General features: G+C 42.3%; 1 protein-coding gene across 1 annotated transcript in view; it reads right to left on the reverse strand.

The window, feature by feature from the left end:
- Positions 1 to 2391: 2391 nt before the first annotated feature.
- The window catches only part of LOC139029213 (serine/threonine-protein kinase WNK4-like), a 25293-nt gene continuing 7564 nt past the window's right edge, over positions 2392 to 20120 (reverse strand). The window contains exons 3-5 of the mRNA XM_070448723.1: positions 3459 to 3631; positions 2935 to 3155; positions 2392 to 2681 (exon numbers count right to left, since the gene is read on the reverse strand). Of these exons, the coding sequence (XP_070304824.1) occupies positions 2392 to 2681; positions 2935 to 3155; positions 3459 to 3631 (684 nt within the window). The remainder of the gene's footprint in view (positions 2682 to 2934; positions 3156 to 3458; positions 3632 to 20120) is intronic.

Here is a 20120-nt window from a genome sequence, read left to right on the forward strand (position 1 = left end):
CTACCTAAAGGCTATGCTCAAACCCTACACCCCAACCCGAGCCACCTCTGGTCTCTTGGCCCTCCCACCCCTAAGCGWGGGCAGCTCCCGCTCAGCACAGTCCAAGCTTTTCTCTGTCCTGGCACCCCAATGGAGGAACCAGCTTCCCCCAGAAGCTAGGACAGCAGAGTCCCTGCCCATCTTCTTCTGAAAACATCTGAAACCCTACCTCTTCAGAGTATATCAATAATCCCACAGCATGTCCCCCTCCCACCCAGAAACAAGGAGAATGAATGCCTGTGSTAAACTAATACTTCCACCRCTTTCTAGCTCTGACTTTGATGATAGCTACTTTATTGAGGAAAATTGTACTTACTGTGATATGTGGTTGTCCAACCTAGCTATCTTAAAATGAATGCACTAACTGTAGGTCGCTCTGAAAAGAGCGTCTGCTAAATGACTCAAATGTTGGAAAGAAGACTGAACCAGGTTTTTCATTGGGATTTTGTCTGTGCTTAGCTGTATTCCATTTCTTATCATAAACTCTCTAGTCCTTGCCGATGACAAGCATACCCATAATATGGTGCAGTTACCGCCATGCTTGAAAATATGAAGAGTGGTACTCAGTGATGTGTTGGATTTGCKCCAAACAWAKCYCTTTGTATTCAGGACAAAGAGTTCATTTTTTGCAGTATAGTGCCTTAAACAGGATGCATGTTTTGGAATATTTTTATTCTGTACAGGCTTCCTTCTTTTTACTAGCCTTAATGACAGAGTTTTGTGGAGTAACTATAATGTTGTTGATCCATCCTCAGTTTTTTCAAATCACAACCTTTGAGCTCTAACTGTTTTAAAGCTTAATAAATAGCTTCACCATGCTCACATCTACCAATCAGTGCCCTTCTTTACGAGGCATTGAAAAACATCCCTGGTCTTTGTGGTTGAATCTGTGCTTGAAATTCACAACTCGATTGAGAGACCTTATAATTATCTGTATGTGTGGGGTACAGAGATGGGGTAGTCATCTCTGAAAAAATCATGTTGAACACTATTATTGAACACAGAATGCAACTTATGTGATTTGTTAAGCACATGTTTAATCCTGAACGTATTTAGGCATCCCTTAACAAAGGGGTTGAATACTTATTGACTCAAGACATTACAGCTTTTCATGTCCTATTTATTTTTAATATTTTATTATTATGTATAGATCAGTGACACAACATCTCAATTTAATCCATTTTAAATTCAGGCTGTAACAGAACAAAATGTAGAAAAAGTAAAGGGGTGTGACTGCTTTCTGAAGGCACCCTGAGCTGCATCTCTCTGGTGGAAGGGAGAGGTCTTTAAGTACTATGATATGTTTCATCTGCTATTAAATGACTGATAATATGTTGGAATCAGAGTCAATTAGAAATGTCTTCATTATGAGCTGCTCTGAAAAGGTAATCCCTCTCTCACCATGGTAACCAGCAACATGTAATCTGTCTCCCTGGTAACCAGCACCATGTCATCTGTCTCCCTGGCAACCAGCACCATGTCATCTGTCTCCCTGGTAACCAGCACCATGTAATCTGTCTCCCTGGTAACCAGCACCATGTCATCTGTCTCCCTGGTAACCAGCATCATGCCATCTGTCTCCCTGGTAACTAGCACCATGTCATCATGGTCTGTAGGAAATGGAATCTTCTAATAAAGCTGATGTTGAGTGTGAGCATCCAGTCAGATCTTTGGAAAGGTAGAAGCGTAGAACGAGCTCAGAATCACTGAGTTAAATATCATATATTATGAGTCAAAATTGCAGATGAGAATAGAGATGGTGGTAAGGCTACAACATGGTAATGCACACAGCTTTAAATAAATAAATCATTTAAAAGATGGTGCTTTCCTAAATTGGTGTATGAGGAGAAGTATGATGCAGCTGTGGCCTTAGGGATGTGTATCCTGGAGATGGCCACCTCAGTTCCATCTGGAGAGTGGAGTCTAACATCAAGACTTCTTCCAGGGTTAGCGCAATCCAGAATCCTTGGGACGTCCTTACATTAACGTTAACCCCAACCCTTACCTAACCCTTACCTTACCTGTTAAATATCAACTTCAATGGGGTGACATCAAAGTTGGGACATCCCAAGGAAACCCATGTAGACTTTTCCCTTCCTCCAGACATCTAGGACATTCATATAGTTATTTTCTCTCTTCCATGGTGCAAGAGGAAGAGAGTGAACAGGTGTGCACAATTACGTTATTGACTAACCCTGCATGGAGAGAGGAGAGTCCCAGTCTATGTAGGACCTTGGTCCTGTGTTGCAGGATTGTAGAGCATGGCATTTGCAACACCAGGGTTTTGAGTTTGAGTCCCCCTGGGGCCACCCATACCAAAATGTACACTCTTAGGGAAAAAAAGGATTGGTTCTACCTGGAACCAAAAAGGGTTCTCCTATGGGGACACCTGAAGAACCCTTTTGGAATCCTTTTTCGGAGAGTATATGCCAAAGTTGCTTTGGATAAAAGGGTCTGCCTAATGGCATATATATTTCCACTCACGCTGGTGARTTTGCGGTAGATCTGTGCTGCGTTCTGACACTCGGAGTAGGGGTACTCTGAGGTGGCCATCTCCAGGATACACATCCCAAAGGCATAGACATCCACAGCTTCATCATACTTCTCCTCGTACATCTCTGGAGCCATGAACTCTGGGGTACCTGGAGGAGAGGAGAGAGACAAGTCAATACCAGTCACAAGAAGACACACACACACACACACACATCTTCTCTAGGAAAGAGACATTTGATTACACAGGACATGCCTCATAGGGTTGTAATCTGTGGCACAGTGATCTAATAATGATTATATAGTTAGAGCACTCAAAAGCCCTAAACTAGAAAAACCCAAAACATGAAATTAATCCATAAAAATAGATGACTGCAGCTAGTTAATAAACTCTTACACACTCACCAATGACACTTTTAGCAAAGGAGGCACTTTTGAGTGTGGCCAGGCCCAGGTCTCCTATCTTGACGGAGCCGGTGGGGCCGGTGATGAAGATGTTGTCACACTTGAGGTCCCTGTGGATAATGGGAGGGGTGCGGGTATGGAGGAAGTGGAGCCCCTTCAGGATCTGCCCACTCCAACGCTGCAGCAGCTTCAGCTTCATCTCCTTGAACCTCTTCAGGTACCTGCAGTAAACACATGTTATCAGGATGCATTACCAAAAGAGTACAGGCCAGACCAGTACATTCCAAACCAGAGAGGACTGTCAGAAGTTCAGATAGAAAACTATTTTTATCCATCCTTGTTTTCTATCAAGATTCTATAATCACGATAAAATATAGAAAATAATATAGAAAATATTGAAATGGTATGAATTTGTTAGTAGGAATTTTTAGAGGATATAAAACAAATGGGACAAAACAGGCACAACAGTCTCCTCTACTACAACGATGATTGAGGCCAGGTTGGGGCAGGAAGTGAAAACTCACGTTTTGAGGGTGCCTGAGGTCATGAGCTCGGTTACCAGCAGGATGCACTTGAGGACCTTGGAGTTGTCCTTCCAGGAGTCGTAGAAGCGAACGATGTTAGGGTGCTGCAGACCCTTCAGCATCTCCACCTCCTCACTGAACCTCTGCCGCTCTAACTTGGTCAGCTTACGCGTCTGCACGGAGCACAACATAGATATATTCTAGAATTATTACATACGACACAGTTAGAACCATTCTAGAATTCCATTTCTATGGGCAGAGCATATTGCATATTGTATCTCCCGGGTGGCGCAGTGGTCTAGGGCACTGCATCGCAGTGCTAGCTGCGCCACCAGAGTCTCTGGGTTRGCGCCCAGGCTCTGTCGCAGCCGGCCGCAACCGGGAGATCCGTGGGGCGACGCACAATTGGCATAGCGTCGTCCGGGTTAGGGAGGGTTTGGCCGGTAGGGATGGTTCGGCCGGTAGGGATATCCTTGTCTCAGTATGTAAAAATGTAATAAAATGTATGCACTCTACTGTAAGTCGCTCTGGATAAGAGCGTCTGCTAAATGACTAAAATGTAAAAATGTAAAAATGATTGCCAGGGAACACCCCCCCACCCCTCAGGCCTGACTTTATGACTATTGTTTATTATCACACAATACAGAATGAATAAGCTTATCAAGATGTGTGAAAAATATGAAAATGTGTGTCCTACAGGGAGAGAACAGACAGAACCACTGACGGAGATATTTTACTGTCCAATTTTTTTTTTGTGTGTGAAAAACCACAGGTTGGTTGTCCATCTTGAGAACCACATTCCAGTGTTACATAATCATATTTTTCTTAAAACTTGAACTGTGACTTCTAGACATTTGGAGAGGAGGTTTCCGATAGCTGTGAGAAATGTAACCAAACACAGTATAATCACAGTGGGTAGGTTGGTCACAGTATAATCACAGTGGGTAGGTTGGTCACAGTATAATCACAGTGGGTAGGTTGGTCACAGTATAATCACAGTGGTAGGTTGGGTCAGCAGTATATCACAGTGGGTAGGTGTGGTCACAGTATAATCACAATGGGTAGGTTGGTCCACAGTATATCACAGGTGGGTAGGTTGGGTCCCAGTATAATCACAGTGGGTAGGTTGGTCACAGTATAATCACAGTGGGTAGGTTGGTCACAGTATAATCACAGTGGGTAGGTGGGTCACAGTATAATCACAGTGGGTAGGTGGGTCACAGTATAATCACAGTGGGTAGGTTGGTCACAGTATAATCACAGTGGGTAGGTTGGTCACAGTATAATCACAGTGGGTAGGTTGGTCACAGTATAATCACAGTGGGTAGGTTGGTCACAGTATAATCACAGTGGGTAGTGTGGGTCACAGTATAATCACAGTGGGTAGGTTGGTCACAGTATAATCACAGTGGGTAGGTGGGTCACAGTATAATCACAGTGGGTAGGTTGGTCACAGTATAATCACAGTGGGTAGGTTGGTCACAGTATAATCACAGTGGGTAGGTTGGTCACAGTAAATCACAGTGGGTAGGTTGGTCACAGTATAATCACAGTGGGTAGGTTGGTCACAGTATAATCACAAGTGGGTAGGTTGGTCACAGTATAATCACAGTGGGTAGGTTGGCACAGTATAATCACAGTGGGTAGGTTGGGTCACAGTATAATCACAATGGGTAGGTTGGTCACAGTATAATCACATTGGGTAGGTGGTAACAGTATAATCAAGTGGGTAGGTTGGTCACAGTATATCACAGTGGGTAGGTGGTCACAGTATAATCACAGTGGGTAGGTGGGTCACAGTATAATCACAGTGGGTAGGTGGGTCACAGTATAATCACAGTGGGTAGGTTGGTCACAGTATAATCACAGTGGGTAGGTTGGTCACAGTATAATCACAGTGGGTAGGTTGGTCACAGTATAATCACAGTGGTAAGGTGGTCACAGTATAATCACAGTGGGTAGGTGGGTCCAGTATAATCACAGTGGGTAGGTTGGTCAACAGTATAATCACAGTGGGTAGGTTGGGTCACAGTATAATCACAGTGGGTAGGTTGGTCCAGTATAATCACAGTGGTAGGTTGGTCAAGTATATATCACATGGTAGGTTGGTCACAGTATAATCACAGTGGGTAGGTTGGCCAGTATAACACAGTGGGTAGGTGGTCACAGTATAATCACAGTGGGTAGGTTGGTCACAGTATAACACAGTGGGTAGGTTTGGTCACAGTATAATCACAGTGGGTGGTTTAGAATAAGTGGTGGGGTCACAGTATAATACAGTGGGTAGGTTGGTCACAGTATATCACAGTGGGTAGGTGGGCACAGTATAATCACAGTGGGTAGGTTGGTCACAGTATAATCACAGTGGGTAGGTTGGTCACAGTATAATCACAGTGGGTAGTGGGTCACAGTATAATCACAGTGGGTAGGTTGGTCACAGTATAATCACAGTGGGTAGGTTGGTCACAGTATAATCACAGTGGGTAGGTTGTCACAGTATATCAAGTAGGTGTCACAGTATAATCACAGTGGGTAGGTTGGTCACAGTTTAATCAACAGTGGGTAGGTTGGTCACAGTATAATCACAGTGGGTAGGTTGGTCACAGTATAATCACAGTGGGTAGGTGGTCACAGTATAATCACAGTGGGTAGGTGGTCACAGTATAATCACAGTGGGTAGTTGGTCACAGTATAATCACAGTGGGTAGGTTGGTCACAGTATAATCACAGTGGGTAGGTTGGTCACAGTATAATCACAGTGGGTAGGTTGGGTCACAGTATAATCACAGTGGTAGGTGGGTCACAGTATAATCACAGTGGGTAGGTTGGTCACAGTATAATCACAGTGGGTTAGGTGGGTCACAGTATAATCACAGTGGGTAGGTGTCACAGTAATAATCACAGTGGGTAGGTGGGTCACAGTATAATCACAGTGGGTAGGTGGGTCACAGTAGGTGGGTGAACAAATACATTTTTGTGCAGAGGAGGTATGAACGGCTTGATTCAGTCTCTGGTCTCTGAGTAAAGCTGCCAGGAGGCTGCAGTGGGTGCCTAGCTGGCGGAAACTCTGGAGAGACCTCTAGGCTTCTGCAACCATGAATCCTGCATTCAGGCGGTTCTGGGAAAAACTTGGAGGGTATGTTATGTTTACAATTACCTGACCACGATACCTTCCTTCCCTTTAGAGAAGGGGCTGACACTCACGTTACCAGGCCCTGCACCCTATTCCCTTTATAGTGCACTAGTTTTGGAAATTCCCTGGTCAAATGTAGTACACTAGGGAATAGGGTACCATTTGGACTTCAAGCCCTATCAAGCATGGGAGGGCCTGTCTCAGGATCTGGACTATCTCAGAAAGCAAGGTATATGAGGGAGCCCAACGTCCATCACTGCCAAACACTAATTAAATAGAATAAAATAACTTTTGACCAAGGAGTTTGTATGTATACTGTATGTGGAGAATTAGTGTAACAGAGACAGGAGTATGATGCGACTACAGGCGATACATTCTAGACTCGTATGTTAGGATTACAGTATTGATGGAGACTGAGCTTCAGTGTCCTTGAAGGTAAACTCTGAGTAAACATCTAAACAATCTAGAAATGATCCTCTCTGATCTGATTGGGTGCTTCCAACTGCCTCTGTTTTCATACAGATGACACCCACTGCATGGTAAAGACTGTCATTGAGTTGCAGCTGCAGAAAATCTGGGTACATGCGCATTCTTTTGTGTGTATGTGTGTTTGTGTGTTAGGACACGTGTGTTTAATCATAACCTAGTGGAGAGCAGAGCCATGTCTCCTGTTGATTGACAACCTGACTGACGACCTGACTGACGGTCTGACTGATGGTCTGACAGATGGTCTGACTGACGACCTGACTGACACCTGACACGACAACCTACTGACGACCAGACTGACAACCTGACTGACGTCTGACTGACGACCTGACTGACGACCTGACTGACGACCTGACTGCCGACCTGACTGCCGACCAGAACTGACGACCTGACTGACGACCTGACTGACGACCTGACAGACAACCTAACTGACGACCAGACTGACGACCTGACTGACGACCTGACTGACGACCTGACTGACGACCTGACTGACGACCTGACAGACAACCTAACTGACGACTGACTGACAACCTGACTGACTGTCTGACTGACGACCTGACTGACGGTCTGACTGACCTGACTGACGACCTGACTGACGGTCTGATTGACCTGACTGACCTGTTTAACTTGAAGGTCCTCTACAGTACAGCTCACTGTGGTGTGTACGTGCATTTAGCCTCATGGTCAACCAGCCTGCCTGGAACCTTGACAGCTCCTAAACACTGAGTTTACGAGAGAGCTCACTCACTGTACCACATGACAAGCACAACACATTCAAATACAGAATAAAGAGATTTTGGCAACTTCAGAAGCGTTCCTGGAATAGCCAATGACTTATTCAGCATTCCTGAACTAAAGTCTGCAAGAGTAAGCATAACATTTCTGCTAGTCTCCAAAGAGGCTTCTGTAACGTGTGTCTGATTAGGGACTGATTATTATTATTATGTTGACTCATCCAAAACGGTTTCCAATAAAGACTATTGTTCATTACTGAGCAATTTTGGATTGTTCTTTAATGAAACCTGTGCTAGAAATTAAATGAATTAATGTTATTATTATTATTACCCACATAGCATAAATATCAGGAATAATAGGAATACAGTATGTGAATTTAGAACAAAAGTAAAAGTGAAACATCAATTGTGTTTGACTTTATGCTATCAGTTATGCTATCACAGGATCAATTTTGTTGTGTGACATGGACTAATTTCACAGTGATGTAATGATGCGTTTAAGCATAAACACATGTACACAAGCTGCAGATAATTCGTACGATGATTTGATGTGCCTTATTTGAAATAGGACATTTATGTTGACAACCATGTCAAATCTACTTAAACATGATGTGTCATCACATGCTTTCCAGATTACATAACTATCACTATATGGTTGAATTTAACACTGATACAACACAAGTGACAGACTAACCTTGGTCTGAACATAAATAGAAACCAACAATAAGTGCTCAGACATGAAAGCTGCCAGAGCGTATTGTATTACATCCGCTATGACAGCTCATTGTCCACCTCCTCCCAAAAGCCTGGAAGGAATGAGAGAGCCAAGCCTATGGTTCATAGTGCCAACCTTGCAGCACAACACACACTTCCACACACTAACTGATTAATGGACTGCTGAATTTTATTTATTATCTTGTTTTGTTTGCTCTTTTCCATATTATGTCTATCTCTGATAATCTACCAGGAAAGGGCTGAAAATAGTCCATTTTAATATTCTGTATGTAGCCTTAGAAATTAGTTTCATGAATCAATAACTTTTAACATCAGATAACATTAATATATTAGCTATTTCTGAGACTCACTAAGAATTAATTTGATGATACAGCAGTAGAATACAAGGATATAACATCTATAGAAGAAATAGGAATGTTATGGGGAGGCTATTCAAGCCATTATCCCTGTAATCTTAAAGAAGATATAATTTTAAGTGTTATTGAGGTGTTGTGGTTGCAGGTTCACCTGGCACATCTAAAGCCTTTTCTTTTTGATCTTGCTATAGGCCAACAGTGCTAACAGTCAGTATCTAAAAATATCTGTGAAATGCTTGATAGTGTATGTGATGTAAACAGAGAGGTCTACTTCGTGGGGACCTGAATATTGACTGGTTTCATCAAGCTGTCCGCTCAAGAGGAAGCTTCTCACTGTAACCAGTGCTGTAATCTGGTTCAGGTTATAAATCAACCTATCAGGGTGTTTACAAACACTACAGGACAAGATATCCACATGTACCATCACATTTTTACTAATTGTTGTTACATGTAACACTGGAGTCGGGAAGCAAGTTCAGGGAGTGACTTTTAATAATAAATAAACAAGGATAAAACAAGAAACACAAGTAGCGTACAGACATGAAAAATTGAACAGAAACAATAACGCCTAGGGAAAGAGCCAAAGGAGTGACATATATAGGGAAGTACTCAGGAAGGTGAAGTGTCCAGGTGAGTCTGATGAGGCGCGTGCGCGCGTAACGATGGTGACAGGTGTGCGTAATAATAAGCAGCCTGACAACTCGAGCGCGGGAGGGGGATATACGTGACTAATACTGTAGAACTTTGTTCTAAAGCTGTATCCGCACCCATTGGATGCAGTGATCACAATATAGTGGCTATATCCAGAAAGCTGGGCTAAAATAGTGTATAAGGCATCATACAAAAGATTTTGCTGTGACTGTGGATGATGTAAAACATATTTGTTGGTCGATGAATTAATAAGGAGCATCCAGATGCTGCACTTGATGAATTTATGAAATTGATTCTTTCAATTATTGATGAACATGCACTTGTTAAGAAACTGACTGTTAGAACTGTTAAGGCTTCATTGATTGAGGAATTATCAATAATAACAAACCTCCTGGATTAACAACTTAAATGAAAGCTACTGAGGATGGTAGCTGACTCTATAGCCCCTCCTATCTGTCATATTTTAATCTGAGCGAGAGAAAGTCTTTGTCCTCAGGCCTGGAGTGAACCCCAGTCATTCCGCTACCCAAGAGTGGTAAAGCAGCCTTTACTGGTTCTAACAGCAGACCTATCAGCTTGCTGCCAGCTCTTAGCAAACTGTTGGAAAAAATGTGTTTGACCAAATACAATGCTATTTCTCAGTAAACAAATTGACAACAAACTTGCAGCATGCTTATAGAAAACAGCACTCAACATGTACTGCACTGACAGAAATGACTGATGATTGGTTAAAATACATTGATAATAAGAAGATTGTGGGAGCTGTACTGTTAGATTTCAATGCAGCCTTCAATATTATTGATCATAACCTGTTGTTGAGAAAACGTATGTTTTATGGCTTTTCAACATCTGCCATATTGTGGATTCAGAGCTATCTATCTAATAGAACTCAAAGGGTTTACCTTAATGGAAGCCTCTCTAATGTCAAACATGTAGGGTGTGGTGTACCGCAGGGCAGCTCTTTAGTCCCTCTAGTCTTTTCTARTTTAACCAATGACCTGCCACTGGCATTAAACAAAGCCTGTGTGTCCATGTATGCTGATGATTCAACCATATATGTGTCAGCAACCACAGCTAATGAAGTCACTGAAACCCTTAACATGGAGTTGCAGTTTGTTTGGAAATGGGTGGTCAGTAATAAACTGGTCCTGAACATCTCTAAAACTAAGAGCATTGTATTTGGTACAAATCATTCCCTAAGTTCTAGACCTCAGCTGAATCTGGTAATGAATGGTGTGGCTGTTGAACAAGTTGAGGAGACTAAATTAATTGGTGTTACCTTAGATTGCAAACTGTCATGGTCAAAACATATAGATTCAATGGTTGTAAAGATGGGGAGAGGTCTGTCCGTAATAAAGAGATGCTCTGCTCTCACTCCAAAAAGCAAGTCCTGCAGGCTTTAGTTCTCTTATCTTGATTATTGTCCAATCATATGGTCAAGTGRAGCCAAGTAAGCTCAGGTTCTTTCACACCGATCTTGACAAACCATTTCTGTATGGACCTTGCTTTGTGCACGGGGGCATTGTCATGCTGAAACAGGAAAGTGCCTTCCCCAAACTGTTTCCACAAAGTTGGAAGCACAGAGTCGTCTAGAATGTCATTGTATGCTGTAGCGTTAAGATTTCCCTTCACTGGAATTATTCCTCCTCAACCAAACTTTACAGTTGGTACTATGCATTGGGGCAGGCAGCGTGTTCCTGGCATCCGTCAAACCCAGAGGGTGAAGCGTGATTCATCACTCCAGAGAAAGCGTTTCACTGCTCTAGAGTCCAATGGTGGCAAGCTTTATTAAGCATGGTGATCTTAGGATTGTGTGTGGCTACTCGGCCATAGAAACCTATTTCATGAAGCTCCCGACGAACAGTTATTGTGCTGACGTTGCTTCCAGAGGCAGTTTGGAACTCGGTAGTGAGTGTTGCAACCGAGGACAGAAGATTTTAACATGCTACGCGCTTCAGTTCTTCGTGGTCCCGTTCTTGTGAGCTTGTGTGGCCTACCACTTCACAGCTGAGCCGTTGTTGCTTCTAGACGTTTCAACGTTACAATAACAGCACTGGATCTGCATGGAAAGGCTGCAGGAACTATTATGACCCTGTGCCAACTCCCTCCACAGTTACATAAGCAGTGTTGATGGTTGGACCATTGGTATTAAGAACTTCCTGGTTATCAGCAGCACCCCTATATGACAACTGGGAAACGGATGGACAACAGCCAACCCAGCAGTAAAGGAGGCGTACAGGTCAGGAACATAACACTGTCCTCATATAACATCCAAAATGCAAGCAGTGATGTGTGTGTGAGTGCAGTATATGGAAGACTAGGTTAGGATCGAGAGAGAGAGACAGAGACAGAGAGAAAGAGATATAAAAATAGAGAGAGAGACAGAGAGAGAGAGAGGCAGAGAGAGAGAGAGAGAGAGAGAGAGTGAGAGATGGAAAAAGAGAGAGAGAGAGACAGCGAGAGAGAGAGATTATCAAAATTCCCAAACCTTCCATTACAAAGCCCTCCCCTACAGAGAAATTAACCTGGAGAAGAGTCCCCTAAGCCAGCTGGTCCTGGGGCTCTGTTCACCAACACAAACAGACCCCACAGAGCCCCAGGACAGCAACACAATTAGATCCAATCAAATTATGAGAAAACAAAAAGATAATTACTTGACACATTGGAAATAAATAATTTTAAAAAATGAGCAAACTGGAATGCTATTTGGCCCTAAAAAGAGAGTACACAGTGGCAGAATACCTGACCACTGAGACTGACCCAAAATTAAGAAAAGCTTTGACTATGTACACACTCACGTAAGCATAGCCTTGCTATTGAGAGAGGCCACCGTAGGCAGACCTGGCTCTCAAGAGAAGACAGGCTATGTGCACACTGCCCACAAAATGAGGTGGAAACTGAGCTGCACTTCCTAACCTCCTGCCAGCTGTATGACCATATTAGAGACACATATTTCCCTCAGATTACATAGAATGTGAAAACAAATCCAATTTTGATAAAACTCCAATATCTATTGGGTGAAATACCACAGTGTGCCATCACAGCAGCAATATTTGTGACATGTCGCCACAAGAAAAGGTCAACCAGTGAAGAACAAACACCATTGTAAATACAACCTATATTTATTTTCCCTTTTGTACTTCAACTATTTGCACATCATTATAACACTATAAATATACATAATATAACACCTGAAATGTCTCTATTCCTTTGGAACTTTTGTGAGTGTAATGTTTACTGTTCACTTGTGTTGTTTATTTCACTTTTGTTTATTATCTATTTCACTTGCTCTGACAATGTAAACATATGTTTCCCATGCCAATAAACCTCTTTGAATTGAATTGAGAGGGGTGGGGGAGACATCATTGCATGTGATCTAGAATGAATGCAGTACCAGTGCTGTGGCTAACTTAAGCAGTTAAAGCGGTTATCTTGTTTCTCTCCTTCTTTATGTGTCTTTAACCCATCACTACAATATGTGTAGGTCCCATATGCTCTCCAGAGGCTCCTTCAGATAGAGATCTTTGGCACACACATACACTGAGAGACAGACAGACAGTGCAGTGTGAGGAACTGAGGTACCAGTGTATACTTTCCAAGGAAAACCTGAGCTGTTCTATGAATGTAGCGGGGGAGAGGGGAGATTCAGCCCACCCTCTCTCTCACCGGGGCTAGCAATCTGAAAACCTGGCTCCCGCTTTAGTGGCGCCTAAAGCAATTAACTACACAAGCAAAAGACTACGCTGGACACAGATTCAAGATTTCTGTCTTCATGTGCATCCCAAATGGCACCCTATTCCCTATATAGTGCACTAATTTTGACCAGTGCCCAGTGCATCCCAAATGACACCCCATTCCCTATATATAGTGTCAACGGTAGTGCACTAAATAGGGAAAAAAAGGCTGCCATTTGGGACGGCACACCTTTTGCAGAAATATTATAGGCAATAGAACAATGCTGTGCGTTTGACACACACTCACTGGAGACTTCTGGCCTGGATATCGTGATCGGATTTTGAGGCTATAGAAGATCAGGCGTCAACCGCGATAGACAATGAGAAGAACGTGCATTATGACTGGAATGCCGCTATCTGCAAATCCGCAAATACCCATTGCTGGAGCGTAAAAAACAACCATATGATTAGATCTCATCATTTATAAAACCTTACGATTTCATGAATTCTACGAAAAACACACGCCTCCTATCACCACCTTAACCAATACTCAAATCATTGTAGGGAAGCAAGCAGTATGATAAGTAAGCAATACTAATATTTGTCACTGGTAACCGCACTAACGATGTCCAAAAAACTTAGTACTAGAGCATAGGATTTATATGTCCAGTAAAAGTTCAGAATCACTCGTCCGCATCAGGATACATAAGTTCAGGGATACTTCAGAGATTGGTGAAAATCAGTGATCTACGCGATCATCATTCGAGTGTCAGCCTGCCGTAACTTCAGGTCTTGCATATGTACCTTATATCTGACCAGAGTCTAGTCCGGGCCGCCAATTGCATTCAATACATCGCACATTCTCGGAAGCCCAATCACCGTATGTTGTCTTAAGGTCGCCATGTGGTGATGGATTAGTAATCTAATGGGATGCTCTTTTTGTGATTAACAAAATTGGCATTGCGACTCACGAAGTAGATAGACTTCCTCTCAGTTGCATCGTGTAGAGTGTGGAGGCCACTTATCGCATATTTAAAATTAGAGAAGGGGTGTCGCCTTGAATCGGATGCACATAATCTCGCCATTATGATGGACGTATTTGAGATTAGCAGAAGCAAGTCTGTCTCTTCAGAAGGGTCAGAACAGAGGATTGTAACGCATAAATGCTGAAGCAATACACATCTAACCACGAGGATATGATTTGGTACGGAATGAGTGAAGGAGAGGCTTTGTGTGACAATAGAAAGAAGCCGAATCTAGATTTCATTTTGGAATATGGAATGTCTCTTATTATATGAGTCTGGAAAGCGGGCATGTTTACAGTCTAACAAACACCTAAGGTATATTTGTCGGGACCGATTAGTCCACAATAATTATACGAGTAAGAACCGTCCAAAGTAGTGACTGACTCATTGTCGGGCAAACCTAAAGGGTATGTGCGGAAGCACAGTCTCCGATACGATTGAAGAGCATGCATTTGTTTTACTAGCGTTATACGAGCAGTTAGAGCAAGCGAGAAGGATGTGTTGTATGGTATTGAAGCATCGTAGCTGAGTTAGTTTAACACATGCTGCCAGGAAGAGCCAGATGTTACAGAAATGGTGTGTGTCTAGCGTATGACGAAGGTCTGGATCAGGGAAACCAACATACCGAAGAAAGCGCTCGAATACTACATATAATAAACCAAAAAAAGAGTCGAGAAGTCGAGAACATTGAACCTGTTGGTACACCCCCACCGATAGACCCAAAGAGACTCACGCCAGATGACTGTCCAGAAACAAACAGACCTCATAATTTGAGGACGGGACTAGATAACCACTGTCTCGAAGAAAGATCCAAGACTTTATGGTGAAACACACAAGTTGACGCCAGTAACTGAAGAAAACAAAAAGGCATTAGAGTGTCTAGCTCGATAAGTGAATAGAACCGCGTCATGGAGGACAGACAGTCCCAGAAAAGCATCTGAGCCAAAGTGAAATAGATGACAATGATAGCCCAAAAGTCCACAAATCATTCTATATCGAATGCGAGTTGATCAAAAGCAAATAAATCGATATAAGCTACACTACGCACCCTTCCGACGCGTAGCTAAAGTTGCAACCATAGACAACAAACTAACCTACAACGACAAACACAAGTATATTGACAACACGCAAGAACGAACACACAAACATACTTGCCATGCATTAATTTAACCGAAATACCATGTTCTATTTTACTACCTTGGCTTACGAAGACTTAGAAGAGGACAATGACGCAAGTCGACACCTAGAGCATACTTACTCAAAACGGTATATAACAGAAAAACATATCTGGGCTCCATGCCACAGATGTCGTGCACTACTTGAACAGAGGGATGGACATACGCGGCAAAACACGCTTTCAAATCAACTTACATCAATCGGATACGACCACGATAAACGCAAGACTATCCTATCACCAACAAAACGACTAACGAGAAGAAGAGAAAAAAGCAAGACATGAGATCATCTTCACGTCCATACGCTAATAATAAAAACAGACAACCGCAGACCATCATCAAGAAGACTAGGAAAGCTAGACCGCAATAATACCTCTTCAAACAGCGAGAGATAGACACCAAGAGATACTACCACCCCACAGTAGCATTATAGACCTAATAAATCCATACCAGGAAGGGAAACACGACCAAGGACCAGGATCAGAATGGGCAAGAAACGATGAGCCAGGAGACACGAAGAAGCAGCCCAAGGAAAAACACGCCCAGCGACGACGACAGAAAGTAAAAACAGAGCAAACAGGCACTAAACGGAGGAGCAACGAGTTAAACATATACATCCCCCACATCCCATATCACCAAGAGGACAACACACAGCCTGGACGGCGAAGGAAGGAAGCAGCCGCACACCTAGCTATATATACTAAAATGATACTCGAGCAACGCAAAGACTCTCAAATCAACACACAGATACGACATAAAAACAAGCAGACGCTATTATCAGCTGCTGCAAATTATGCCAGAATTTCCAGCGCTAGAGACATCATACCACCGGCGAGTAGCACAAGACAACCTCAATGGATAAACATACAACGACCTAATAAATAGACGCCAATCGATAAATAAAAAGACGCTAACTAGTTGACGTAACACGACAGCCACACACACAACGGATCACTATACATCCGACCTCACGCCACACCATTCATATGGAATCTCGAACACTCACTAGACCACGAGGAGCCTATCTATCACTTATCGGCAAACATACAAACAGCAGTTAGTTAATCAAAATTCACCAGCCATCAACACTGGATTCACCTACATATCTAAACGAGGTAACATTATCAGCTGTAAGACTCAAATCTCTACCAACAAGTATGTATAACAAAACATTAGCAACTCTCTATTAGCGAGGATACCACAGACATTCATCTACTCAGAGCAGACTACTATATATCTCAATACATTTCCATCCGCAACTCGTAGAGCTACATAGAGCCTCACAGTAGACAAATACTCCATGATACACACCTCTTAACGCAGCAGAACAACAAAAAACAACACTACCACCCACACCAAAAAATCTACAACGGTCCTACTACATACTCGGCATCTACCACTTTGGGACACATAGTGTTACAAACACCACATACCTCAGAACCAGACAGATGAGAACGCACAATACACACAACTTACAAACCACATCAACCACAACACTACCATTACACAAATTTTGCCATCTAAACATAGTACCTACCGGGACCTACCCACAACCGACTAAATGATATAAAACAAACTAACAAATGCATGCTCTTCAATCGTTCTACGCGACCGCAGCGACATACCGCCACGAACATAGCTATCACTACTCACGTCGACATAGCATCTATGTGACAATACAAATAATGGAAACAAAACTACAGCACTACTAGGTGCAACTGCCGCTCACACTCAGATAAAACCATCATCACCTATACCACACACTCAAACCATCACATATAAACATATGACATAAACAACTACTAAAAATATCGAACACGTCTCAGATCGCGACACACGTTCTAATTCACAACAACGCTCCTAAGATCATAAATATACACGACACAAAACACATCATCATCTCAAAGAATATAAAAGCCTAGAACATCACAGTACAGATCTCTCACACGCCACTTACTCGGGCCAAGACACAACACTCTCTCCAATACAATCCAACATCAATGCAAGACTAAAATGCTACCAATTAGTGCTCCTTCTCAAATAGACAACCCCATTACCATCATTATAACAATCAACCCCACAGACCACACAACACCTACTAACACCATCAAAGCACTATAACACAGGATAGCAGTCTTAATCAGATGAGCCAAGATACACAATATATCGAGCATCTCAACCCAAAACAAGCCAACACAAATAACCCAAAAACAGCCACAATCGGCGACCTGACACAAAACAAGCGGTAAACTACTAAGCTTAAATGAGGACACAAGCTGGTCGAAGACATTAGCGATCACACCCATCCAGGGAGAACTCACTCAATGAGTATCCCTGAAGGACTGCAGACAACTCTAGAAACCTCAACAACTCTAACTATTCAGAGACCAAAATATTTACCTAACACTCTCGAAGCAACCACTACTGAACACTAGTTCCAGAGATCAGGACACAGTAGAGCTAATAAAAACTACCTACTACAATAACATCCATAAGACATTAAAGACCATAAGAATAACTATGCAACCACATCACGAGCTGACGTATTCAATTGAACAAGACATGGATATTCAAACATCTTGCACACGACAAATGAACCCATCGGACAGCAAAATAAGACCAAAGATTAGCTAGAAAATTGTCATAAGGTAGACAATAAACTTAAAATTAAAAGAATCTAAAATAACCAAACCACATCGACTTTAAATTAATTAACTACACAAATATTAATGCCAGCTCTCACAAAAGGACAAGTCAGCCTCACTACAAATACGCCAGTAAAACAATTAACAATCCTTCACACACAGCCTACCATCCTAAAAAACAACACAAACTCAAACAACAAGGACCAAAAACTTCAAACCGGTAAACACGGCACCTAACAACCTGAATATCTATGACATAGAGTTGGATAACCCAAGAGTGGAGACAAACCTCTAATTCTAACCCATTACCATTAAAACGTCGCATCTAATACGTAAATCTAATACTAGGGAAATATAACACGACCACACATAGAAGCCAATAAGAAGAACTAGACAAGAACCACCAGCACCATATCGAAAGATCAAAAAGAGGGCATCCACATACGCCACACCACTGACACAAAGACTATACCGTCACGGAGAGTAGTCACATAGGATACCACGAGGCCTGCTACAATGAATAAGTGACTAAAGCTATATTAGCTGACAACCACAGACATGAATAATGTGACCCATCTAATGAGGATGCACCAACCTGAAAGAGACAAAGAAATTCTTGACCAACTACCAGAGTATCCAAGCGAGTAACTTTCGTCGAGGTAGTTAATTGAGATCTTAGGCGCCATAAGAGCGGGAGCAAGGTCTTTTGTCAGAATGCCTAATGCCCCGGTGAGAGAGAGGTGGGCTGAATCTCCCTCTCCCCCGCTCATTCATAAAACGCTCAGAGTTTTCCTTGACCGAAGACGATATAAACACCACACTCGACAGTACAAACCACATCAATAACATTAAAGAACAACACCACCCACCCCAGACAAATACCCAAAGGTAACAGTGACATCTACACACCACTGCACCATCGCACCTCGATCATGTCTCTACAGTAGTATGAGTGTGTGACCGAAGAATACCTCAATCTTCTGACAGAGTCAGCCACTCTGGAGAGAGTGAGCCATACACAATATTCGCTCTAAATGGATGGGTAAACAAAAGAACACATACCCAACGAGAAGAAAAAATCAACAACATCTATAAACTGACCTCTATATAACGGATCTTAGAGCATCTATCCACCAAGCCACTGGCTACTGCATTCAACCTCTCATACCGATACCACAAATGACAATAGAATGATTCTCCGCACCCTCTCTAATTCAATTCAAAGAGGTTTATTGGCATGGGAAAACTAAATGTTTACATTGTCAGAGCAAGTGAAATAGATAAACACAAAGATGAAATAAACAACACACATAAACAGTAAACATTACACTCACAAAAGTTCCAAAGGAATAGAGACATTCAGGTGTTATATTATGTATATTTATAGTGTTATAATGAATGTGCAAATAGTTGAAGTACAAAAGGAGAAATAATAATAGGTTGTATTTACAATGGTGTTTGTTCTTCACTGGTTGACCTTTTCTTGTGGCGACACACAGTAATAAATATGCTGCTGATGAGCCACTGTGGTAATTTCACCCAATAGATATCCTGACACTAGTTTTATCATAAAATTGATATTGAGAGATTTTAAATACCCTAACTACTAATCTAACCAGCGTGCAACATTATGATGATCCATATAATAGTGGCACCTATACCGAAGTGGCGGCAGATCATCTGAGGAAGCTGCAGCCTCAAGCCTATCTATATATCCACATCAATCATTTCGATGGGACAAGTGTAGACAACCAAATTAGCTCTCTCCTTGAGACCAGCCGAGCGTTCTGATTACTATGAGCCAGGATCAATATCATCTCGCAAGCACCTCTGCCACACGCTGCAAGTGTGTAATAATACAAACAGACTCTACTCTTCATCCTTAAATTTTGAGGTAAGTCATACAGGTGGCTCACGATATATATGAACACAGTGTACTAACTCTATTAGGGCCAAATTAAGCATTCATTCTCAATTGTGTGTAAAAAATTATAACCTTAAATATTTCAATGCGTCACAATTAAAATTACTCTTCTTCTGATCCTACT

Source organism: Salvelinus sp. IW2-2015, linkage group LG18 (assembly GCF_002910315.2).
Source record: "Salvelinus sp. IW2-2015 linkage group LG18, ASM291031v2, whole genome shotgun sequence".
Lineage (NCBI taxonomy): Eukaryota > Metazoa > Chordata > Actinopteri > Salmoniformes > Salmonidae > Salvelinus > Salvelinus sp. IW2-2015.